Source organism: Natrix helvetica (genome assembly GCF_964273705.1).
Source record: "Natrix helvetica genome assembly, chromosome: 13".
Classification (NCBI taxonomy): Eukaryota; Metazoa; Chordata; class Lepidosauria; order Squamata; family Natricidae; genus Natrix; species Natrix helvetica.
Window position 1 is genome coordinate 9,186,568 of NC_138557.1, and position 25,193 is coordinate 9,211,760.

Here is a 25,193-nt window from a genome sequence, read left to right on the forward strand (position 1 = left end):
CTTGTACGTATTGGCCACAGGGCTTTCAGCAGTCAAAAGCCGCAAGAATTCATCATGGGAATAACAACCACAGCCATTACCATCACAAACCTTCCTCTCTCTGGCTGGGCTCTAAGTCAATTCAACTGGCATCAGAGAGAAAAGAGATTTTGCTTTGAAATGGGGAATGCCGATGCATTTCATCAAACAATGAACAATGTTAAGTGAAGCATTTACCTAAGAACGCTCTAACTCCACAGTGACATTGTGGTCGCACAGCCTTTGGAGGGAATCCAGGAGAAACATTTGATCCTGGACCAGAAGGAAAGGAATCTGAAGTAGCTCAGGCCTTTATTTGCAACTAGCTGATAACCCGGCGTTGTATTTATTTATCCTAAGCCTGTATTAGACAGGAAAAGCCCAGATTTCGGCGACAATTAAATGAGTTACAAATATTTTCCCTGTGCCCTCAGAAGCGTCAAGAAAAGTGATGCCACCTTAATTTCTTATGTTGGATTTTCCCCCTTACCAGAGGGAGCCTCCTTGTGGAGTACTGTGAAACCATTACCATGGCGACTCCACTGCGCTGCACAGTAGAAGCCACTTTACAGCAGTACGGTAGAAGCCATTTTAAGGCACAACAGGCTGCATCTTAACAGAATACACACACCCCGAGGAGTGTTAGGGGTGTCTTACCCCCAGAGTATTTGTTTTCAGAGAGTAAGTCATTTGTGTACCAAGTTTAGTTGAAATTGCTTGAGGCGTTCCATAGTTATTCTGGAACACATGCACACAAATTATTTCTTTCTTTTATTCATTAAACATGAAGCTCAGTCAACTGAATATTTAAAGATGTGTCACAAATACCATTGACTGGTGCCAATGGTTGATACAGGTTGCTGCCAGAGTCTTAGATATCAACCAAGAAGCTTCTTAAAATATATGATGTTCCAAGTAGCGCAGTTTTTTTGCAGTTCCGCTGGTGTTGTTGCAGGAAGCTGCAATTTCTTATGTGTTTTGTAAAATTCTTGGACATGGTATCAAGTGCCCCAATGACAATGGGTATCACTGTTACATGCTTCATCCACAGCCGTGTAGTAAATTATTATTATTATTATTATACAATTGTATCACAGCGGCCAGTTGTTTCGCCGGATTTGGCATTGATTAGTACTCGGGCCCCACCCAGGGGCCTAGGACGTCATAACGTATTTTCGTAATATACGTGCAGATCCAAGCGGTGCAGCTTTTTGCATTTGACTGATGGTGATTTTGTCAAGTTTTAACTGTTTTAAATTCCAGTGCTTTTGGAATAGCTCCCAGTGTGCCGATTACCACTGCTGGTTTGTGCCATAATCGTTGGATTTCAATTTTTAAGTCCTGGTATTTCACGATTTTTTCATGTTCCTTCTCCTCAACCCTGCTATCACCTGGTATTGCGATGTCTATGATTGTAACCTTATTTTTCTCAACCAGTGTGATGTCTGGTGTGTTATGCGCTAGTACTTTGTCTGTTTGTATACGAAAATCCCACAGGATCTTGACCACCTGATTTTCAGTGACTTTTTCAGGCTTATGTTCCCACCAGTTTGTTGTTGTTTTAATATTATAATTTTTGCACAAATTCCAGTGGATCATTTGTGCTACTGAATTGTGCCTCAATTTATAATCAGTCTGCACAATTTTTTTACAGCAGCTGAGTATGTGGTCAACAGTTTCATCAACTATTATTATTATTATTATTATTATTATTATTATTATTATTATTATTATTATTATTATTATTATTATTATTATTATTATTATTATTATTAAGCTAAGCATCTGATCAGACACTGACATCAATGTCAAAATAGGAGGCCAGAGATGGAAACTCAATGGAAGTCTCAGCTAATATGGGACAAGCTATTCAAAAGTTCTCCAGTCCACATTCCACTGAAGAGAAGGTGGGGGGGGGGAAGGTGCTTATATATTTAAACCAACATCTAAGTCATGATTAAGTGACTAAGTACGCCGCCCTGAGTCCTTTGGGAGAAGGGCGGCATATAAATCCAATAAACCTGAAACCTGAACCATGGTTACTTGTTAGATTAAGAAAGCTGCTCTGCTCTGCACTGCTTGGCAGCTCTTCCATGAAGGATAGCTAGAAGGCAACGGAGCCTGGGAATATGAGCGTCTCACCACCATACCCATCTGGAGCAGGGGTGGTTTCCGGCATTCACTACTGCCGGTTCGCTCACGGCTGCGCCACACGGTTTCGTCAGGGTTTTGTCGGGATCAGGAATCTGATTCGTGCTTTTTGGGGAAGCCCAGGCCAGAACAAAACTTACATCAGCCACCGGGACGAGGCCACTGGCAAGATAACCGATCCAGTTCATTTGATACAACCAGGACATGAGGATGATGCCGAGAGCCACGTCGATGAGGAGAGAGATAAAGATGTTGGCTTTCCTGCGTTGGGGGGGAAAAAAATCATTGTTTGCCAGAGTTACTGTATTTTTCGGACTATAAGACGCACCGGTGTGTAAGATGCCCCAAGATTTCAAAGAGGTAAGTAAGAAAAAAAAGTTTTTGTCCTGCTGAAAGGTGTCTCAGTTTTTGCAAAAAAAAAATGTCCTGTTTTTCCACAAAAACGGGGGCATTTTCCCCTTCCCCAGCCCTGCTGAAGCCTGCAGAGTGCTTCTGGGGGCTGGAGGAAGGGGAAAACGCCTCAGCTTTTGTGAAAAATGGCCCATTTTTCGCAAAAATGGGATGCGGGGGCAGGACTTTGGGAGGCCAAAAATGGCTGTATTCGGTGTATACAACGCACCAACATTTCCACGCTATTTTAGGGGCGGGGGGAAAGTGCATCTTTTGCTCTGAAAAATATGGTAAGCGTTCCTCAAAATTCAGGCACCTTCAAGCTTTTCTTTTGAGGACCAAGTTTGTAGGCTGCATTGTTTGTTGAGTAAGTGTCAAGCACCAGGGGGAGTCAGGAGGTCCAGGCCGTTCAATTGTACATAAAGATTTATTGCAAACTTGATCCTCTCTACAAGAATCTGAACTACTAGCAGTCAAGGGAAAGGAGCGGGAGATGAGAATAGAAAGGAATTCAAGGTGGACTAGGCTTGGATCTCTTGTGGGTGCTCAAGGACTCATGACTGATAACGCCTTTGACTCCTCCCTCGGGCTCAACCTGGTCGTCTCCTACAATAAGACGCCATTGGCTAGATTTTCCAAACATGCTGTGCTACAACTGTGGGGATGCTGTGTCGGCCGTAACTGTGAGGAAGTCACCTGTTTCAGTGCCGTTGTAACCAAATGAATGGGGGATAAGGCGAGGACTACGTGCAAAGGGAAAAGTAAAATCCAGGAGTTCTCCAAAAGGCATTTGAGGTTACTGCAACTATGCAGAGGCAGGTGCTGTGCAGATATTTCCTACAGCTGTGCCAGGGTTGGCATGCCAGATTCTGTTTCCTGGGCAACTCTCTCGTTTGCTGGATAGAAATGGAAGTTGTGTGGGCAGTGGTACGGGGGCAGCAGCAGGAGAAGGAAAAAAAAAAGCCCAAAATGTTCAGTCCAATGTGACTGTCTCAGGTGCAGCACCACAAAATATAAACACAATGGAACAGAATGTTTCCAGAAACAATGAGAAGTCTGCCCACATGCACAACTATATTTTGGGAAACAGAATGTTCTACCCTCACTAATAAAAACCTTCTCATTCCCTCACACACACACACACACACACACACACACACACACACACAGACAATACCACAATATTAAGAGTCCCTTTTTTTTCACCCCAGGAAGCTCTTTGCATGTAAACCTACTGGGACACCAAAATGGCAACTTCGTGATCTGCCTTAGGCTGATTTCTTTCTTTCTTTCTTTCTTTCTTTTTCTTTCTTTCTTTTCTTTTTTCTTTCTTCTTTCTTTCTTCTTTCTTTCTTTTCCTTCCTTCTTTCCTTTCCTTCCATTTCTTTCTTTCTTTCCCTTCCTTCCTCCTTTCCTTTCCTTCCATTCTTTCTTTCTTTTTTCCTTTGTCTTTCTTTTTTCTTTTCTTTCTTTCTTTCCCTTCTTTCTTTCCTTCCATTTCTCTCTCTCTCTTTCTCCCTCTCCCTCTCCCCTTGGGTTGGTTAAGGGTCGGTGCTATCTGGTTGATTTGGATTCTGAAGGGTTCATAGGCTGATTGTAGATCAGTGTGTCTGGTTTTTTTTTTATACGTATATAAAGTTTTTTTATTTTTTCATTTTCATACCAAATAACCACATGCATACTCTTACATAACCAACATCCTATTATATTGTTACATATTTACATCAATTTGTCTTGCCATCAATTCCTCAAAAAACAATTATTGGCTCTTCTGCTGTCCATTCATCATATTTGTACCCTAGGGTAGAGTGTGTCTGTTGATGTCACTCTTTTTCTGCGATGTTGTAACTTTGAACCGTCACGAAAGGAACTGCCGTAAGTCAACATTACTGTGGTGTCTTTGGATATCGGTCATGGAGCCCATCAGGATACAGAACATATTCCGTGCAACGGAATTCTTACCTCATTGCTTGGGCCTGATCTGAAGCTGCCTTCTCACTGCCGATGACTTGGAGATGTTGGAAACGATGCTTCAACTGCTCGTAGGTGGAAAGTTTGCTCCAGACGAAGGACAGGGGCCAAAATGTCAGAGCCCTGGAGGAAAAAAATAAACAAAAGAAGACCAATGTTAACCAACATTGTTAATGAAGGATCCCTCCTTCTGAGAACTTCTTTCTCAGGAAGCAACATAGTAGTATTCCTTTGGGTGTCGGGCAAAGGCATTTGCTAGACCGTCCTCAACTTATAGCAGTTCATTTAGCCATCATTCAAAGTTACAACGGCACTGAAAAAACTGACTTAGGAGTGTTTTTCACACTTATGACTGTTGCCGCATCCTCGCGGTCACACGATCAAAGTTTGGCAATCGGCTCATATTTATGACGGTTGCGGTGTCCCGGGGTCATGCGGTCTCTTTTTGTGACCTTCTCACAAACAAAGTCAGTGGGGAAGACGGATTCACTTAAAAGCTGTGTTACTAATTTAACCATTGCAGTGACATTGCTTCACAATTGTGGCGAGAAAGGTCTTAAAAATGGGGCAAAACTCATTTAACAAATGTCTCCCTTAGCAACAAAAATTTGGGCCTCGATTGAGGTCATAAGCTGAAGACTATCTGTAGCTGACAGTAACAAGGTAAATGGTAAAGTTTCCCCTCACACACATGTGCTGGTCGTTCCTGACTCTAGGGGGCGGTGCTCATCTCCGCTTCAAAGCCGAAGAGCCAGCGCTGTCCGAAGATGCCTCCGTGGTCATGTGGCCGGCATGACTAAATGCCGAAGGCGCACGGAACGCTGTTACCTTCCCACCAAAGGTGGTCTCTATTTTCCTACTTGCATTTTTACCTGCTTTCGAACTGCTAGGTTGGCAGAAGTCGGGACAAGTCATGGGAGCTCACTCCATTACGCAGCGCTAGGGATTCGAACTGCCAAACCACCGACTTTTCTGATTGACAAGTTCAGCGTTTTAGCAACTGAGCCACCGCGTCCCTACGACAGTAACAAACTCATGCCTAAATCAAAATTTACTCCTTTTCCACAGGCTGGGAATTTTGCCCTGGAAGGTTGATTAAAATATGCCATTGCTCACTTGGACAATAAACTGGCATAGTTCTGATAGTTCAATTCTGTATGACATTTCAAAATTAATGATGCACTTTTAGAGGCATCACGGTGTCATCTCCTGAAGGCTAATTACATGGGGTTATTTCCTCCCCATGCCTTCTAATAAATTATGTCCACAAGTGGGATAAAGAGCAACTGCTAGAGCTAAAAATCGGTGACAAGTGCAGTCTCTTCATTAACACATTTTCAAATCTGGTATTTAAAATCTGGAGAGGAGAACAGAGATGCAGGATAAAACGTTGCTGTCTGTAACATCAAATAACGGAAGACATATACAAAGCAATGAGAAGATGCACTTGCTCCCAAGAACTGAATGGATTGCTGCAGGATATATATTTGCAATAAATAAATATATAAGCTTTACATGCAAAGGGACCGACATCCTTTGTTCAATCCACCCTCCATATTCTTCAATCCAATTCCCAAGAACAAGATTTGCAACAGTTCCGAAGTCCAGATATCTATCTATCTATCTATATCTATTTATCTTATCTATTCTATCTATTCTATCATCTATCTATCTATCATCTATCTATCTATCTATCATCTATCTATCTATCTATCATCTATCTATCTATCATCTATCATCTATCTATCTATCTATCTATCTATCTATCTATCTATCTATCTATCTATCTCTGTCTATATCTATTTATCCTATCTATTTTTTCTATCTATCTATCTATCTATCTATCTATCATCTATCTATCTATCTATCTATCTATCTATCTATCTATCTATCTATCTATCTCTATATCTATTTATCCTATCTATCTATCTATCTATCTATCTATCTATCTATCTATCTATCATCTATCTATCTATCTATCTATCTATCTATCTATCTATCTATCTATCTATCTACCACTGTCTATCTATATCTATCTATCCTATCTATCTATCATCTATCATCTATCTATCTATCTATCTATCTATCTATCTATCTATCTATCATCTATCTATCTATCTATCTATCATCTATCTATCATCATCTATCTATCATCTATCTATCTATCTATCTATCTATCTATCTATCTATCTATCTATCTATCTATCTATCTATCATCTATCATCTATCTATCATCTATCTATCATCTATCATCTACACACACACACACACACACAAAACACACCAGGGGTGGGTTTCACACCGGCATTACTACCAGTTCAGTGCCTGAAAAATTTTGTGCGGGTGTGCTGGCTTTGCTCCAGTGCACGTCAGGCGCGTGCTCTGTATGCCCGCACATTTGCCCTTAAAAGGGCCTGTGCATGTGCAGAATAGAAAATCAAGATGATGCCACCAAAGATTGAACCGTTTCGGGTGCGTGTCCGGCCGAGTTACTACCTACTCGGCCGAATTGGTCCAAACCGATAGGAACCCACCTCTGATACAGACTGAGCTGTATTTCATGCCACTTGAGGATACGATAATAATGAAGTTGCAGAAAGCTGACAGGTAAAAAGAAGAGGCAAAGGGCCCCCAGCGAGTAAACATTCAAACATGGCATTATCTAGCTACCAAGTAAAACTTCCCCAGAGAGAATTCCTTGGAAATTGGTGAAGGAATAATAAAAAAAAAAAGTTAATGTTGAGGAATGGCTCCTTATGCGCAAGGTGTGACCTCAGGTTCATGTGGCTTGCATTCCCCTCTTCGGCTTGATGGGATTTCATTTCCTCTTATTATTCTATTTATGGGTTGAATAGGAGCGTTCCCAACGCAAAGGCAGGATATAAATTGAGCCAGGCTGAAATGGCTCCATATTCCATTGAACCTGACACACGCTGCTTAGATAAAATATACCCGCTCCAAGGTTATAGCAATAGTAGTGACTATTTTGGGTGGTTGTTCAATTTGTCAGATCAGATGGCAACCATTTAGCTTTTAATCTCCCTGTCCCAGGCCCTGCTACTAGGGAAAGGAGCAGTTAAGGAATGTAATGGATGAGATAATATTTTCAGGGTTTATTTCGTAAGCACCCGGCCTATGAATCAGCAAAAAGCAAGCAACTTTATGCCCAAACTAATTTAAAAAACAAAACATAAACTAGCATTTGTGGAAACCATTCGTTTCTTTGAATGGCTAATTCCAATTTCCATAGATGACAACTATTTTCATGAAAGAATCTATCATGGGTGAAAGGCTGCAGTACAGAGTCACAAAACCCTTTATAGGGGTGGGATAATTACTTTTTTTTGCACAGACTGTCAGAAAAATGACAAGCTTTTCTCTTTAATAAAAACACTCCTGCGGTTCTCCAGAGATTTGTACCGGAATACTTGGTCGACTTTCCGTAAAACCGTATGAGATTTTGCCGTTCGAGGATTGTTCAGAGGGTACTTACCTGTGCCTTGTAGGAACTCGTCATTTCATATTTTTAACTGTTGAACGAATTCAAACAAATTAACTACAAAGTCATTTCCCAAAGGGAGACCGTCATGTACCTAAAATGCACAATCCGGAGGGTTTAGACCAGGGGTGTCCAAACTGACTTGTGGACTTCAACTCCCAGAATTCCCCAGCCAGCCATGCTGACTGGGGAATTCTGGGAGTTGAAGTCCACAAGTCTTAAAGTTCCCAAGTTTGGACACCCCTGCTCTATGGCAAGGGGAGGGTTTTCCAGTTGTCTCCACAATTGATAGGGCTTTCGGTTATGACAGGTAGAGGAAAAAGGACGCCGCGCTAGGAGGAGACTCTATGGTGGGAGAACTGAACTTCCGGTCAGCTCCAGAATTGAACAGGGGGCTTTGGACCTTTGTGACTCCCGGTGTTTTCTTTTCTGTGGGAAACGGGTCCAAATGGCTCTTTGAGTGTTTGCTGACCCCTGACCTTGTGGGTTTCATGCCAAAGATAGGGCTGGAACTGATGGCCTCCCAGTTTCTAGACTGATGCCCTATCCACCTCAAACTGACTTTCAAAACATGTAAATATAAATATATAAATAAATATAAACTGACCTCCATTTGCAATGCTTGTTCTTCGGAATTTAATTGGCAAAGCTCAATGACCTCCCATAGAAAATCTGGTAGGGTGCAGTTTTGATTTGCAGAACGAAGGTATCTTGGGTAAGCACAGAATTGCCTTACTGTGGGTTACAGAATTTCACACACACACACACACACACACACACACACACATCTCAACTTCGACCACTTCAAAATGTGTGGATCTCACCTTCAACATGCTGGCTGGGGAATTCTGGGAGTTGAGGTCCACGCCTTTAAAGTTGACTGGGGAATTCTTGGAGCGAAGGGAACGCTGGCTGGGAAATTCTAGGCGTTGAAGTCCACATGTTTAAAGTTGACTGGGGGATTCTGGGAGTGCAGGGAATGCTGGCTGGGGAATTCTGGGAGTTGAAGTCCACACAATTAAAGTTGAACAGGAGAATTCTGGGAGCATAGGGAATGCTGGCTGGGGAATTCTGGGAGTTGAGGTCCACGCCTTTAAAGTTGACTGGGGAATTCTGGGAACATAGGGAGAATGCTAACTAGGGAATTCTTAGCGTTGAAGTCCACATGTTTAAAGTTGACTGGGGAATTCTGGGAGCGCAGGGAGAATGCTAGTGAGGGAATTCTGGGAGTTGAAGTCCACACATTTTGTCTATCCTGGTATGTTTTCCCTGGCTTCATCTCAGGAAAAAAGACCACTAGTCCTCATCGTCCATTAGAATCCTGAGGAAGTGAACAGCATTCAGCCCATTTCTTTAGCCGTTCAACAATCTAACTTTCAATCAATGCTTCATGAATAAACCTTGATTAGCTCAAACCAGGCTGACGTTTCTCATCTGTAGGCTCAGGACTGTTTATCCAAAGGCCTTCAGTTCCCCCACAGGCATTTCAAATACATGTGCAAGCTATTAGACTTCTACTTCCAACAGATAGTACGAATGCCTTAGCTGTAATCTTTCACGACAGTATTACTCAGTTGGAAAACCTGCCTAGGATGGTTTCTTTTTTTTCGTAGCCTGAGGCTGCGCTTGCTAAGGTTTGAACGGCTGAGAAGCTGCTATCCAAATGGAATTAATCAAACTGCCCTTTGCCAGCTTGGAAGCAAAACTTCAGTCCCCTTTTCCCTGTCTTGGCAGTACAACGAGATCCTCTCTGACGACCCACTCCGCTCTAAGGTATAAGCTTACCCCCAAAAGCTTTTTTAATTTCACACCCACTCGGGATTACAGGTGGGAGGTATGCATTTGGGGGCTCTTCCAGGGATTTTTCCATTCAAAACACCGGGAGGATTTAGCCTGGATGGGAAGTTGGCAACCTTGAAACTGCTAAAACCCCACTTCTGAGTCAAGAGAGGTTAACTTCTGAGAGCCAGTGTGTCTAGTGGTGAAGGCACTAGGCTACAAACTAGGAGACAGTGAGTTCTAGTCCTGCCTTAAGCATGAAAGATGGTTAGGTGACTTTGGATCAACCATTAGGAGACAGTGACTTCTAGTCCTGAAAAATTGGGTGCACACCGAACCGGCAGTAATGCCGGTAGCAACTCCCCTGTTCGAATCCCTAGCGCCGCGTAACTGAGTGAGCTCCCGTTACTTGTCCCAGCTTCTGCCAACCTAGCAGGTAAAAATGCAAGTAGGAAAATAGGAACCAACTTTGGTGGGAAGGGAACAGCATTCCGTGCGCCTTCGCCGTTGAGTCATGCCAGCCACATGACCACGGAGACGTCTTCGGACAGTGCTCTTCGGCTTTGAAACGGAGATGAGCACCGCTCCCTGGTGTCGGGAACGACTAGCAGATATGTGCGAGGGGAACCTTTACCTATGATTGCCTGTCCTTTCTTCCCATTCATCCCACCTACCTGCTTTTACAGATGCCAGCCACGAAGGAAAGGAGGAGTGTTACCAGCGCACACGCAGGGACGGATCCCTGTTTCAACAGTTCTACGATAATGCTGGCCTCCACCCCTTCAGACTGCCAGTGGGTGAGCCTGATGGGCCCCTCGTCATACCGGTCCTTCATGAAGAGCAATTTGCTTTTAGCAACAGTGTCAAACACAGCGGAGAGCTTGGAAGCGTCGTCTGCCTTCTGGTTGGAAGCCAGCCCGGGATGGTTAGGCGGGTGAAGCTGTGACAACATCACTTTACGCTGGTCGTAATAGATCACGACGATTTCTTCGACGCCGACGCTGCTGCTGCTGCTGGATTCCTTCCAGGTGGCCAAACAGTTCCAAAACTTCCTGTCCTTTTGCCTGCCGAGTTGGATCCAGGGGCCCTGGGAAAAAATGGTGCCCAGGTCTTCCAGGAACCTTTGCAAATTCTGCTTTTCTTCGCTGTTAGTCCAGGAACCCAATACGGACAGTTGGACTTGGGTGGCACGTTGCATTTTAGAGAGGTACTGCTTCACTTGGCCGGGAATCAAAGGGAAATGGATGACAGCCAGGATAACAATGGAGTTCTGTTCGGGAATCCATCGTCCGATCAGAAGGCCGCTTTCCGCCGAAGCGCAGCAAAGAGGGAAAAAGACTTTAAACGTCATGATGTGGAAATCTGAAAGGTATAAGGGAACAGGAACAAAAAAATGAAATAAACAAGCTGCTTTCTGAAACCCTTGCACTGGAGCAAATTAAGAGAGTTTAAGCCTTCAACTAACTGAAGGAAGTACTTGTTGGGACCCGCCAGTGGCCAGCGGAGCTGACAGCAGATTCAGACAGTGGGGAGGAACCTGGGCCATCCTGGAACCCAGGGAAGGCTCTGAGGAGGGCTCTGTGTCAGAGGGGGCAAAAGCCGTATGCCAGTTATCAGCTGCCTTCAGAGTCAGACATCAGTAAGGCAGAGGAACAGCTGGAGCCTGTTCCCCGTGTGCGTCTGCAAAATTTCCAGATGAAGGGAAGAGCTAAGAACAGGGGTCGACTTGGGAGTAAGACCAGATGATGAATGGCCCCTCCCAGCGGAAAGAAAAGAGGAGCGAAAGGGGAGGGGAGTTTGCAGGAGACAATTAGTTCGCTTAATTGGTTTGTGACTCTCCGAGACTCCTTGCCACGTTTTGCAGTTATCGGCCAGGCAGCTCTCCAAGCCAGACAAGGTCTGTGACCGTAAATCCTCCCTCGAAAGACTTTGCTGGAGGTGAATGAGAAGAATTCACAGCAAATTAATAAAAGGGTTTTTTTGTTGGGAGAAGGAGTTTGCTTCAGGCTCTTGGGAAGCCTAGATCAGAACAGTACTTTCGTTGCTGTTTCTATAGAGAGTATGTGACAGGAGAACAGCTGTATTATTCAAAAACTCTCTCTCTCTCTCTCTCTCTCTCTCTCTCTCTCTCTCTCCCTCCCTCCCTCCCTCCCTCCCTCCCTCCCTCCCTCCCCTTTCTCAATCCAATCTACTTTACAGGATTCTTTGAGGAAAAAGAGGAGATGGGAACATTATGTATGCTTTCTTGAGTTGTACAACGATGGACTATGTATAACAGAATAAATATGTTAAACAGCCATCTCTCAGATAATCGCTTATTACAGGACAAAGGGGAGCTAAAGGGTCTCCAATTGTTATTATTTTCCCAACTACGAAATGTGGATAAAGTGGCATTTCTCTGTATAGCTACCACCGGAACAATTAAGTTAATTAATCAGATGATTAAACTAAACAAGCACAAGGGCTGCCACGGCGGATTAGATTAATGAATCAGCTCCAAAGCCAGTTGCAACTGAATAGTTCAGAACTCAAGTTCTCTTGAAAGGAAGAAAACTGGGTGGTCTAATTAAAAGCAAGCATTTCATCTATTAAGTCAAATGCTGGGGTTTTTTTTATACTCCAAAGGCATTTAAAGTCATGATGTCGCTCTCAAAAACAATACAGGATTCCTTTCTAAATCCCAGCAAAATGTGGGGTGTTACATACCCACATTTTTGCAGTTCAAAAAAGCAATTAATGGGAAGTTTCTATCGAGAGCCCAGCTGGATTAAACCCAGTGTTTAATTGTAGAAGGCTCCAATGTCTTTAGCAATAGCCTGATTGCCCTCCATCCCCCCCCTCAAAATAGTACCTTAACGGCTTTCATTATCAGCAGCTTAATTTCGTCGCTACAGTCCTACAGAGAAGGCACAAAGCAGCAGTCATAAAAGATCTCTAGGGCGGTTTTGTTACTCTCCCGGTTACTGTACTTTTTACCAGCAATCCAGTTTTTTTCCGAATTCCTGCTGCCTTCTTCTTGTGAGATCCAGCAGCCGGAAAATAAGAGACTATTTAGCCGTTGACAAGGTCACGTTGGCCTTGGGTGTCCCACGAGGAGGCTAGTCCACATTGCGCCCGCTACATGACACAGGCTTAGCCACCCCATGAGTAACTGCTCATACGTAATTTAATTTTATACCCAATTGTATCCATCCCTTGTGCGGTGCGTTTTTAAAAACAATTCAACTGCTCTGATGTTTTATATTTGGCTAGACATTTTATATGCGGTTTTAGCCAATGACGTTGGTCCCACCACTTACCTCCCTTCTAACAAGTGAATTGCCTTTTAGGTTTCTGCGTCAGAAGAACAAGGAGAAGAGAAGAAGTTAAAAAAACAACAACCTAGAGATTGTGGCTGTGGCATGTAGGAGGTTTTACGAAGGACTGCAGGATTTCCTAGGTGGAAGGCACGAAAGAGGGATAGTATCAACTTATTTGAATTCTCCGCCCCAATCAACCACTCTGTTTTCACTCTAAAATTCAAGGTGACATCCAAAACATAAACATTACAGTCGATAAGACCAGTTTACAGTATCCAGCCATCTGCTGTCCTTCACCACCATTCCAAGGTTGTCATGCAAAAAACAACAACAACAACAACCCCGTGGGCTGTTTTTATAAGTCCAATCAGCAGAATGGAAATGTTAGTTTACAGTAGGTAGACAGAATAGAATAGAACAGAACAGAACTTTTTATTGGCCAAGTTTGATTGGACACACAAGGAATTTGTTTTTGGTGCATAAGCTCTCAGGGCACACAAGGAGAACAAAATACATTCATCAAGAATGCATTGATGAAAGATGCAACACTTAATGATAGCCAAGGTTACCAATAAGCTATCAAATAGTACGAGGAAACAAATAAAAACAATATAAATTGAAAGATACAAGCAACATGGTTATAGTCATAAGTGGGAAGAGATAGATACTAGGAAGAAAGCAAAGAATAATAGTAATACAATCTTAGTAAATTATTTGAGAGTGTTGTGGGTATTTGTTAAGCAGAATGATGGCATTCGGGGGGAAAACCGTCCTTGTGTTTAGTTGTTCTGGTGTGCAGTGCCCTATAGCCTTGTTTTGAGGGCGGAAGTTGAAATAATTTATGTCCAGGATGCGAGGGGGTCTGTATTTTCACAGCCGTCTTTGTGACTCTGCATGAGTGTACAGGTCCTCAATGGAAGGCAGGTTGGTAGCAATTTTTGCAATTCCCTTGAAGTCTGCGTTTGCCTTGTTTGGTTGCAGAGCCAAATCAGAGAGTTATAGAGGTGCAGATGACAGACTCAATAATTCTTCTGTAGAACTGAATCAGTAGCTCTGTGGGCAGTTTGAGCTTCCTGAGCTAGATTGGAAATCAGGTAGGTTGGAAAGCATATATGCAGAAAAGGAAGCCGTTGCCGACTTCCTTTCTGTTAATATAAAGTACAGCTGATCTCTGACATTTTCCCCTGGAAAAGGGACAATTCATTTGCATTGAAAATGCCTTGACTTACCCAGGGAAAAAAAAAATCCAGCCTGTCAAATAGTGTTGCAGGAGGCAGTGTCTGTTTATGGATGAATTCCCAGTCTCTTGAGGCAGAAAAGAGGTGTCTGGTTGATACATGCTCTTTACCACGTATATGGAGTTTATAAGAAGAGAAGGACTACAGTTTCTGGGACGGGGCTATTTCCTCTTCAGCCCCCCCATTCACTTAGGAATGTGGGGCAGCTGTCAGTGTGGGTAAATGTTGGAGAGTCAATTGATCTCCAGGCTTAGGAGGAAGAAACAGGAATAAGATTCACAGCGCGGCAACTTTTAGGAGTAGCAAGCATTGAAACACCTTATGCACCCCATTGCTTAGCTCGGGGGGGGGTGTCAGGAACCCATGGCTCTGGAGCGGCATGTGGCTCTTTCATCCCTCTGCTGTGGCTCCCTGACACCGGTCAGCTCCACAATTGATAGGGCTTAGGCTGAATGGTTAGGGCAGGGAGAGGAAAAAGATGCTGAACTAGGAGGAGACTCTATGGTGGGGGAAACAGACTTCCAATCGGCTCCAGAACTGAACGGGGGGTTTCCGGATAGGACCTTTGTGGCTCTTTGAGTGTTTAAGGTTACTGACCCCTGGCTTAGGTGAAGAGATCAACTGCCAGGAAAGCAAGTCATAGGGAGGGGGGGAATAAACATTAGATATATTTGTGCTTTGCAAAATTGTTTGTCTGCCACAGGGCTATTTTTCTGTAAAATTAATAATAAAATAAAATAAATAATAAATAATAATAAAATTATAACAGGAGAAGTTAACAAACTACAAAGACCTACAAATAAAAATAAAACAACTATGGTGAAAGCAAGCATCAATAGTAATAGGCACCTAGGGTGCATTTCCAAAACAACTGGCATCCCATTTGAACATCAACGCCATTGACAAAAGACACCAGTCAATTGCAAAAGGCAACTTTACTCAGAACAACCTATACCCTGTAATCAACATCTGACTACCCCAGGTCCTTAGGAAGGACTCAGCAGATAAAAGTGTCAAATCCCAAAAATATCTGGAGCACCACTTCAACACCAATGGCACTGAGAAAATGACCGTCAACTGCAAAAAAGCAGCTTTACTTGAAACAGCTTACATCCTGCAATAAGACCTTTAACACCAACAAACAACATCATCTGCCTATTTCAGGTTCTTTGAGAAAGAATCAATAGGTGGGTAAAAAATATAAAATCCAGTCTAAGCATTTGGCCGACTGCAACAAACCATAAGAAGTGAGGGTTTTTTTAAAAAAAAAAGTTAAAGGGAAGTTTTAAAAAAACACCACTAAAGGGAAGTTCAGCAGTTCTAAAGGATAATATTTTACTTAGTAGTTGAAGAATGAACATTTGCCCAACCTTCATAGGGGGAAGGCATTAATAAATAAAAATCTGGTTGTTGGACCAGGGTGCTTGGAGGACCTCAATGGGTGGTAGATGTTGGTGGGACACGTGGCCTACTGAATTTGCCACCTTGCTCTTTTTTCTAGATTCTATTTATTATAACACAAACAACCCAGGGTTTAATTCAACCCCAATTTTAAAAAATGCAAATATCTGAAAAATCTCCTGAATCTTAAAAACAAAAAACTGAATTGCACCATAAGCTGTCAAGACTTTAATGCCTCCATTTCAGCCTGGATTTACTACCTTCCCTTTAAGCAAGTGACGAAGATTTTAACTGGGCAGGTACATATAACCTCCTGTGTCATCACTCATGTTCAGGCCTCCCTTGCAGGAGCTGGTCTCCTCCTAAAGACCCAACTCCAAACATCTTCCCCCAAAGATCCTCCCCCCAAAAAAACCCCAGCTCAAAGGTCCTCCCCAAAGATCCCATTTCAAACATCAAGCCAACCCAAGATCCTCTTCTAAAGATCCCATCCCCAATATCTTTTCTAAAGACCCCAACCCCTCCTCAAAGACTCCACCCCAAGGACTCTCTCTGCAAGAGCCCACCCCAAACATCTCCCCCCAAAGAATCCACTTCAAAGATCCACCCCAAAGATTCTCCACAAACATTGTCTGTCAAAGATCCTCCCCCAAAGGTTGAAGAAGTTGAGGCAGCAACATATTGATTTAAAACCTGAATTGTTTTTGTTGGGTATCCTACCAGGGAAATATAGTAAAGAAAATGTATATTTGATTATTCATGTAATAACTGTGGCTAGAATTGTGTTTGCACAAAATTGGAAAGCTGAAGAAATCCCTACAGATGAAAACGTGATTAAGAAAATATTAGAATGTGCAGAAATGAACAGATTAACATTAGCAATTAAAGGAAAGGGAAAATCTGATTATTATATTATATGGGAGCTATTTTATCATTGGCTGGAGAATGAACATGGGAAAAATGTATCATAAAATTAAATAAATTAGGAAGAGAAATGTTAGAATAGTAGGTATTTTAAGATGTAATGTTAAGATACAATTAAACCTATATAAAGAATATAATGGTAAGCTTTAACTACTTTGACACACAAAAATTGTACTCAGATGACACACTGATTAATGAATGATGAAATGCTTGTACTAAAGGGGAAAAAAAACTTTTATAAAAAAAGATCCTCCCCCAAAGACTCTCTTCCCCAAGACTGTACCTCAGTGTCCCCACAGTCACAGGATCATGATTGGGGCCCTTGGCAATCTGCACATGGTTACAATGGTCACAGCTTCCCACAGTCACATCCTCACCCCTTGTGATCTTCACTGCCAGCTTCCAATAAGTCAAGTCAATGGGGAAACCAGCCACCACCTGATGTTGTGCTTAATGACTGCACAGGAATCCTTAACAACCACAACCTGAACTGCCATTGTACACTAAAGACTGTTAGATATTAGTTCTAATATCTAGTTTTAATATTAGTTCATTACCCAATCTAATATTAGTTCATTACCCAATCGAACAAAGACTGCATTTAATTTTGTTGTACAAGGTGCAGTGACAATGAACTAAACTAAACTAAACATCCTTCTCCCAAATACCCTCCCTCCAAAGACCCCCGCCCCACCCCATTCTGCCTTAACCCAAAGCAGACCCCAGCCCTTTTGCAATCCGTCAAAGCTTCTTCCCCTACGGGAACAAGGCGACCCTCCTCGCCCATCTGCTTCCCATCCAGGCGCTTCCAGGACTCAACTGGGGAACCCTTGGTGGCCCAATTCACACAACACTCCCCCCCTCCCAATCCCTGGGTTTGATTCCTGCATCAGGCGAGCCCTCCCGCGGGGATTCTAGGCCGGCGAAAGGCCCAGCATCCCAAGAGAGACCCATCCCATGGTGGTTTATTCAACAAACTCAGTTTAAGCGGTGCTTATTCTAGGGTTCGAATAGGTGCAGGGACCCTGGGCAAAAAAGGGGGGTTACCTTGTCCTCATTTGCCCCCGTTTCAGTGGAGAGCCCCCCTTTTGTTCCCCAAACTTACCCCCCTCGCTTTTGCCGCCCCCCCGAAACACGGAAGAGGCAGAGAAGAACTCGCGCCGCTTGACATTCAACCCACTTCCGGGTGCTCCTGGATGGTTACTAGGAGACGCAGTCCGTCCCTCAAAGACGTCCGTCCGGGCCGTCCTTGCCTAATAGTCCTCCGGCGACCTCTTGCGTTCGCCTACATTGCGTTCCGCCTCATCGAGCTTCCCTTTTTGCGTAAAGAAAGGAGGCGTTCCCCGTTGCCCTGCATTCTTTGAAACGGATCCAGCTGTTTAATTTTAGATTTTTACTACTATTTTATTTGCTCTCACCAGCAGTTCGACCTATTTTTATGGAGGGGGGGAAGCTGCTCTTTTCGTTTTGCTTAATGACGAGTTCCCCCCCCTCGCCTGTTATTGTTATTGATGGACAATATCAATAATAAAGTTAATAACAATAATACAATGTTAAACATTAACAATAACGTCGAGTCGTTATTCTGATCATGCTGAGCTTTCCACACGTTGCCCTTCAGAAACAACTTCACTGAATGCAAATAAAGAAGTGGAAGTTTGTCCTTTTGGGGAACATTCAAATGCAGTGTTTAGAATAGAATAGAATAGAATAGAATAGAATAGAATAGAATAGAATAGAATAATTTATTAGCCAAGTGTGATTGGACACACAAGGAATTTGTCTTTGGTGCAGATGCTCTCAGTGTACATAAAAAGACAAGATACATTCGTTAAGAATCATAAGGTACAACACTTAATGATAGTCATAGGGTAAAAATAAGCAATCAGGAAACAATCTATATCAATATAAATTGTAAGGATACAAGCAAAAAGGTACAGTTCTGCAGTCATAAGTGGGAGGAGATGGGTGATAGGAACAATAAGAATAAGAACAGTAATAGTAATGCAACCTTAGTGAATGGTTTGACAGTGGTGAGGGAATTATTTGTTTAGCAGAGTGTTCTTGTGTCTAGTTGTCTTGGTGTGCAGTGCTCTCTAACGTCGTTTTGAGTGTTGGAATTGAAACAATTTATGTCCAGGGGCCTGTAAATATTTTCTGTAAATTTGGCAGATGTGTGGATTACAATTTCCCAAATCCCCCAGCCAGATGGCTGGGGAATTCTGGGAGTTCAAGTCCAAATGTCAAGTTTCAAGAAGACTGAAATAAAAGATCAATAATATAAAAGTCACACTACATCAGTCAAATTGGTTAAAAAAATCTTTCTGAAAAATTCTCAAAGATGTTGTCTTACATTCTACAAATACAGAACCACCTGAACTGTTAAAATTTTTACTTTATATTTCTTACCATAGTGAAAATAAAGAAATAAACCATGACTTTATTCTTAAGCAACTTGGTTTTGACTTGAATGATCTTTTGTAACTTATAGCAATACAGCAAGAGCAGCAGACTTACATTCTGCTTCACAGTGCTTTGCAGCCCTCTCTAAGCGGTTTACAGAGTCAGCATATTGCCCCCCCCAACAATATTAAATTCATGTGTGCATTAATTACACACACCCATGCACACAACCATAGAACAGAACTTGCAAGTTTACCCATGTGCAGCATGTAATTTGATGCCACAATACAGACACTACAGACACAAAATTTCACTGACAATCTACACACATATGAAACGCGGTTTGCTTACATCAGGAATGAGTTTTGCTTTTATTTCATACTGACCTGATTAAATGTACAGTAATGCAGAAAGTGGAAGCTCTTGTAGCGGCTTTTCAGATTGCCAACTGCGCCCTGCTTATTGCATGAAGAGCCTTTACTCTGCAAAGCAAAATTAACCGTTGCTGTCCACACCCTGGGCAGATACATAGCTTTCTTTCAATGGAAGGTCTGGCTCTTCCAATTTCCTGATAAGCTTCATGCCATCTCAACTGTTATCTCTTTGAGGATTAGCCTTGTCTGCCTCCAAACTATTTGGCTGGAAGCTGATAACTCTACAGAATGGCTCAGAATCTCCCCATGCGCAATTTCCCTCTTTAACATCTGTCTTTGGCACCGTGGCAGTGTGTCTTTTATTATAAAAGGCAGTCTTTCATTAGAGAAAGTTATCCTTTAGATTTATATTGTAGGGCGTTAGCACCCACCCCTCTCCTAGAAAAATGAAACGATTTAGGAAAAATTTAAAAGGCACAATATTATATTTCCCTGGATGAGAAAATGGGGAAACATGTTTTTAGGCAGGAAACAGACTCACTCTTAATAGCCCCCACCCTCCTAAGCCCACAGCAGATGTCCTTACTTAAGGGATAAAGAGATAGCTAGGTCTATTCATAGGCAAATTCCCTCACCCAAGATCCAACAAAGGTAGGATTAGCCCTCTACCAGTGGTGAAATTCAATTTACCCAAAAAAAATGTGGCCGTGGCTTGGTGGGCATGGCAGGGGAAGGATACTGCAAAATCCCCATTCCCTCCCCACTCTGGGGCCAGCCAGAGGTAGTATTTGCTGGTTCTCCGAACTACTCAAAATTTCCTCTACTGGTTCTCCAGAACCTGTCAGAACCTGCTGAATTTCATCCTTGCCCTCTACCCATCTCACCACAAGGCACTTGAGAATATTACATCATCAGGAGTGGGTTCCTGCCATCATTAACTATCGGTTCGGTGCCTGAAAATTTTTGCAAGTTGAAAACAGCAAAAAATAAACTGGCATAAATACAATGAAAAACAATTAAAATGACAAAGCAACAGATAAAAACACAGAAGAGTATACTTACAAACTCACAAACAATACAGCCACTTCCAGGATTACTATATTTATTTATGCTTCGCTGCTGGCTTAGCCAAACAAGTGGCTTGCAATACAACTCTACAATATTGGTTTTAAATAACAAAAGACAGGTATGATGCAAATCAAGTTCATGGCTGACTGAGCAATTCTGGGGGTTGAAGTCCACACATCTGAACACGGTCAAGGCTGAGAAACATTGTCCTACGCAGGGTTGCTGCCCTGATCTGGGGTTCATGACTGAAAAGACCATCTCAAAGAGGGGAATTCGTCATCCTTGCCCAGCCAAGTTTCAATAATAGCTGAACATTGGGATTCTCTTCTGGTCAGAAGAAGAGATGCCTTAAATTTTCAACTGCTGATTCTTTAATCTGCCAATTTCTCCCATCATACCTCCTTTTGCCTATCACAAAGGAGTGGAATAGAACATCCGAGGACTGCCCGGAGAGGACAGTGGAGGATCCTATCCTGCCTTCCTCGTGGTGAACAGCTTGGATTGTCACCAGGTATAACGTCAGGCATGTAATGGGGCCTGACGCGATATTTGAAGACTTTGACGTCGTTGTCCCCACTGTCAGTGACAAAAAGCGAGCCGTCCGTGGCACAGGCGACGCCGGTCGGTCGGAGAAGGCCTTTAGAAACGAGACAGATTGCAGAGCCGTTCTGAGGGAACAGGTGGATTTTTGCCGCTGTTCGTCCGCAACGATAATATTGCCTTCTTTATCGGCACAGAGGCCTGCAGGGTTGCCAAATGAGTGGCCGTATTTGCTGCTGACGAAGAGACCAACTTGTGGCTGCTGTCAAAGAGCTTGACCTCCCCACATTCTTCGCTCACGGCAAAACCCCCGTCGGGGATGCTGCAGACGTAGCGTGGCCCGCTTAGGTTGGAGATGGAATGAGCGTTCTGCATCTTGAAAGCTCGGTCCAGGGCGAAGACGTGGACTTTTCCTTCGGTGTAGTCGGCCACCAGTATCCGTCCCGATGCGTCGACGGCAATCCCTCTGGGGGAGCAGAAGTTCCCAATTCTGAGCCACGCTCCCTTGGAGAACTTGGAGCGGTCATTGAAGACGTGGATGGTTCCGTTCAGCATGTCCGTGACGGCCACCATCCCGGCTCTGGTGAGGGTCACGTCCTCGGGTAAAAAAACCTCCCTCTTCCATTCCACGCAGGGGATGGACCGAAACACCTGGCCAGAGCGATTCAGAACGTCCACTCTGGGTGCGTTTTCGGTAGTGAGGTAGACCACCCCATCTGGGGAGCAGTGAATTCCACCCACGGCCCCATAATGGTTCCTATTGGGGTTGGAGACCCTCCGGACGAGGTCATCTTGCCGATAATAAAGGTGGTTTTTGATATTGTCGAGGTCATGACAAATGACCTTGGCTTTCTCCACCAGTTGGTGAACTTGGTGGTCAGTCACCATGCCCATGCCTGGGTGGTTGGTCAGGAGAGGACTGGCTTTCTGAAAAGTGGAGTCTGATTTGACTTGGAGGGTGTAAACCGTCTTCAGAAGTTTCTCCTTGCGTTGCGTGTCTTCTAAGGTATAATCCATCCTTTCAAAAAACAACAACAACCCATCAACGTGGTTATAAACTATCATACAGTCTGGGAAGGGTTTGGGGGAGAGGGAGGAGATAGTTCTGAAGACTACAGTGGGAGTGAGTAAAGGCCACAGATTTAGATGCTGAAGATTCCAAGTGAAATAAAGGAGGAGGAGGAGGAGGAGGAGGAGGAGGAGGAGGAGGAGGAGGAGGGAGGAGGGAAAAGGGAATGTTGGTGTTCTCTGAGCCTAATTATTTTCTTGCAGATCTTTCATTAGCCAACTAGGTAACATCATCAGTGCTAGAAGTTTGTTTCCTGTTTATATGCCCCCTGTTAAGGCAAGCCACTTGCACATAGAGCAAACCCCACTCCCTTCTAGCACTGATGGCGTTACCTGGTTAGGTAAGAAATGTCTACAGGGAAACAACCAAGCTTAGAGAGCACCAAGGAGCCCACAGTACAACCCTGATCTAAAAACATTCCCCTCTATCGTTACTTAAAACTAAACCATCATCCCCACCCACCACCTCCCCATCCTTGTCCTTTCCTTGCTAGATAGAACCCGAAACCTAGATTAGCATAGAAGGTAGTCCTTGACTTACAACTCTTTGTAGGGAGACTGTTCAAAGTTATCACGGTGGTGCTGGGAAAAAAAAAAGACTTACAAATGGTTTTTGCACTTATGACCATTGCAGCATCTCAGCCGTCACACAATCACAATTCAGGTATGTGGCAACAACGCTTTCACGAACGTTGCGGCATCCAGCCATCACGCAATCATCCTTTGGGATCTACTCAGCAGACCTCCGACGTGCAAACTCAACGGAGAAGCCAGCGGGGAGGGTCACAAGTCACGATCGTGTGGTGCTTCCCTTAACGGCCGCACCACCTAACAGCAAAATTCCCAGTGCTTATCACAGTCCTAAAGGCAAGGATTCCCTGGAGAATGGTCCTAAAGTCTAAGTCCGTGATGGCAAATCTAGGGCACGGGTGGCACAGGGGGCACCCAGAGCTCTCTCTGCGGGCACATGAGCTGTTGACCTAGCTCAGCTTCACTGGGCATGCGCGTGCTTCCCACCAGCCAGCTGATTTTTAGGCTGCTGCGCATGCACAGGGGTGGAGGATGTGCAAGCGCATGCGCTGGTGGGGTCAGGCGCACATTCAAGGGGCGGGGATTGCGGGAGGCAGCGGGAGGGCAAGGGGTTTGTCGTGCACGCATTACATTATGGGTACGGGCAAGCGCCTGCTTTTGGCACGCGCCGACAGAAAGGTTAGCCATGACTGATCTCAGTGATTCTCACACTGGCGAACAGCCTTTCTTCCCCACCACCCCTTCACCGCCTGCACAATGCCTGTTTGAGGAAGTAGAGAACGATGTCACACCAACAGGCTTCAACACCAAACGATGCGGTTGTGGATGTGATCACCCCGCTGCCCACCTCTCCCAGCAAGCATTTCAAAAAGCCCACGGTCCCAATTTTAAACTAAGCTCGCATTTCATGTACCTGTGGTCCAAGTTGAATAAATAAATGTTCTGCTCTTTACCTGAACACAACAGCAGGTGAGAGGGATCTGTTTCTTGTGACACACAGCTGCAATTAGTCACCCGGGGTTTTGTTGTTAGTGACAGGAATTTCCTTGGCTGACCAATACTTGTGTCAATAGGATAGCTTCACCCTGTAAACACAAAGGCGCTCGTATCAAATGCGCGGCAGAAGGATCCTTGATTGCATTTAGGCCGCGGTAGAGGGAACATTGTAAATGAAATGACATTTAGCAGCCTTATATCGATCTAATATTCTGTGCCAGGTTCTTTGAAATTGGGGTTCACCCCTTATGATTTGTCTTTTAAATGCCTTGGGTGAACTTAGCTTTTGGGACTCATCAATCAAGTCTTTTGCCTTAGTATGATATAAGAACAGATAGATATGATAGATAGATTAAAAGATAGCTAGATATAGATAATAGATAGATATATAGATTAAATAGATAGATAATGATATATAAAGAGAGGTTATTCATAGCTATATCATCTATATCTATATTATTTATCTATCTATCTATCTATCTATCTATCTATCTATCTATCTATCTATCTATCTATCTATCTATCTATCATCTATCTATCTACCTACCTACCTACCTACCTACCTACCTACCTACCTACCTACCTGAAGAGGAAACTCAAAGTTTCCTGAAGAGGAAACTCAAAGACTTTGGCCGCCTAATGAGAAGGAAGGACTCCCTGGAGAAGAGCCTCATGCTGGGAACGATGGAGGGCAAAAGAAGAAGGGGACGGCAGAGAATGAGGGGGCTGGATGGAGTCACTGAAGCAGTCAGTGTGAGCTCCAATGGACTCCAGAGGATGGCAGAGGACAGGAAGGCCTGGAGGAAGGTTGTTCTTGGGGTCGCGATGGGTCGGACATGACTTCGCAACTAACAACAACCACCTAGTAGTTTGAGTGGGATCCAAGAAACTTTGATTCAAGTTCTTTCCATTATTATAAACTTCAGTAGCTGCCTTGCGCCACCTTCTCCCCTAATGTAGCTTGGCAGTAAGGGCCGTGTGATCAAGAAGAACCAGGATTGCAGGTCCAGATGGACGGATGGAGACTTTAACAATGAGAAAGTAAATTCATAGGTGATAATTTGATCCCTGCTACCTGGCAGGTCATAATTCAGGAACTGGCAGAAGGCCTTTTGGACATTCAGAAAGCCACAGACTTTGGAGGGGCCATTAGTGACTTTTGGTGGCTTCTAAACAGGCTGTGACAAGTCTTAATCTCTGGAAAGGTGAAGGAATGCCTGAGGCCCTCTTGATATGTTTATCTCCGTGATTAAAACCACACCAGCTCCACAAGAGGTCAGAGTTGGTTGCCAAGTGCCATTGTTTTCATAAAACAAGGAGGAAGCAAAACAGAAATACAGCTCTTCACCTGCTTCCTGGATCTCCAGCTGAGGCCACCCAGCTTACCTGTTGGGTTGAGTTATTGAATTCTCACAGTAAAACGACCGCATTTTTTCGGAGAAAGAACAAACTGAATATTATGTGATATGGGAGGTATTTTATCAATGGCTGGAGAACAGTGGTGGGTTGCAGGCGGTATGCCCCGGTACGGGCGTATCGGTAC

At 43.7% G+C, this 25,193-nt stretch overlaps 3 protein-coding genes across 6 annotated transcripts in view; 1 reads left to right on the forward strand and 2 right to left on the reverse strand.

Moving 5' to 3' along the window:
- PIGQ (phosphatidylinositol glycan anchor biosynthesis class Q) overlaps window positions 1-19,569 on the reverse strand; it is a 32,100-nt gene extending 12,531 nt beyond the window's left edge. The window contains exons 1-4 of one of the 4 annotated variants that reach the window (XM_081966141.1): window positions 19,460-19,569; window positions 10,483-11,170; window positions 4,522-4,653; window positions 2,310-2,430 (exon numbers count right to left, since the gene is read on the reverse strand). In XM_081966141.1, coding sequence (XP_081822267.1) covers window positions 2,310-2,430; window positions 4,522-4,653; window positions 10,483-11,159 — 930 coding nt within the window. In that variant the 5' untranslated portion in view covers window positions 11,160-11,170; window positions 19,460-19,569. Of the gene's footprint in view, window positions 1-2,309; window positions 2,431-4,521; window positions 4,654-10,482; window positions 11,171-12,659; window positions 12,692-13,107; window positions 13,248-17,775; window positions 17,824-19,459 lie in introns of those variants that run through there. The other 3 variants (XM_081966142.1, XM_081966140.1, XM_081966143.1) reach the window with 3 other exon arrangements.
- Window positions 1-25,193, forward strand: part of ABCA3 (ATP binding cassette subfamily A member 3) — a 392,707-nt gene that overhangs the window by 214,449 nt on the left and 153,065 nt on the right. The window lies entirely within an intron of this gene.
- On the reverse strand, window positions 21,015-23,640 carry LOC309398813 (uncharacterized protein). The gene is made up of 2 exons (XM_081966034.1): window positions 23,608-23,640; window positions 21,015-22,073 (listed from the first exon to the last, which is right to left on the reverse strand). Exon 2 carries the CDS (start codon window positions 22,070-22,072, stop codon window positions 21,155-21,157), a length of 918 nt encoding a protein of 305 aa, XP_081822160.1. The 5' UTR covers window position 22,073; window positions 23,608-23,640; the 3' UTR covers window positions 21,015-21,154.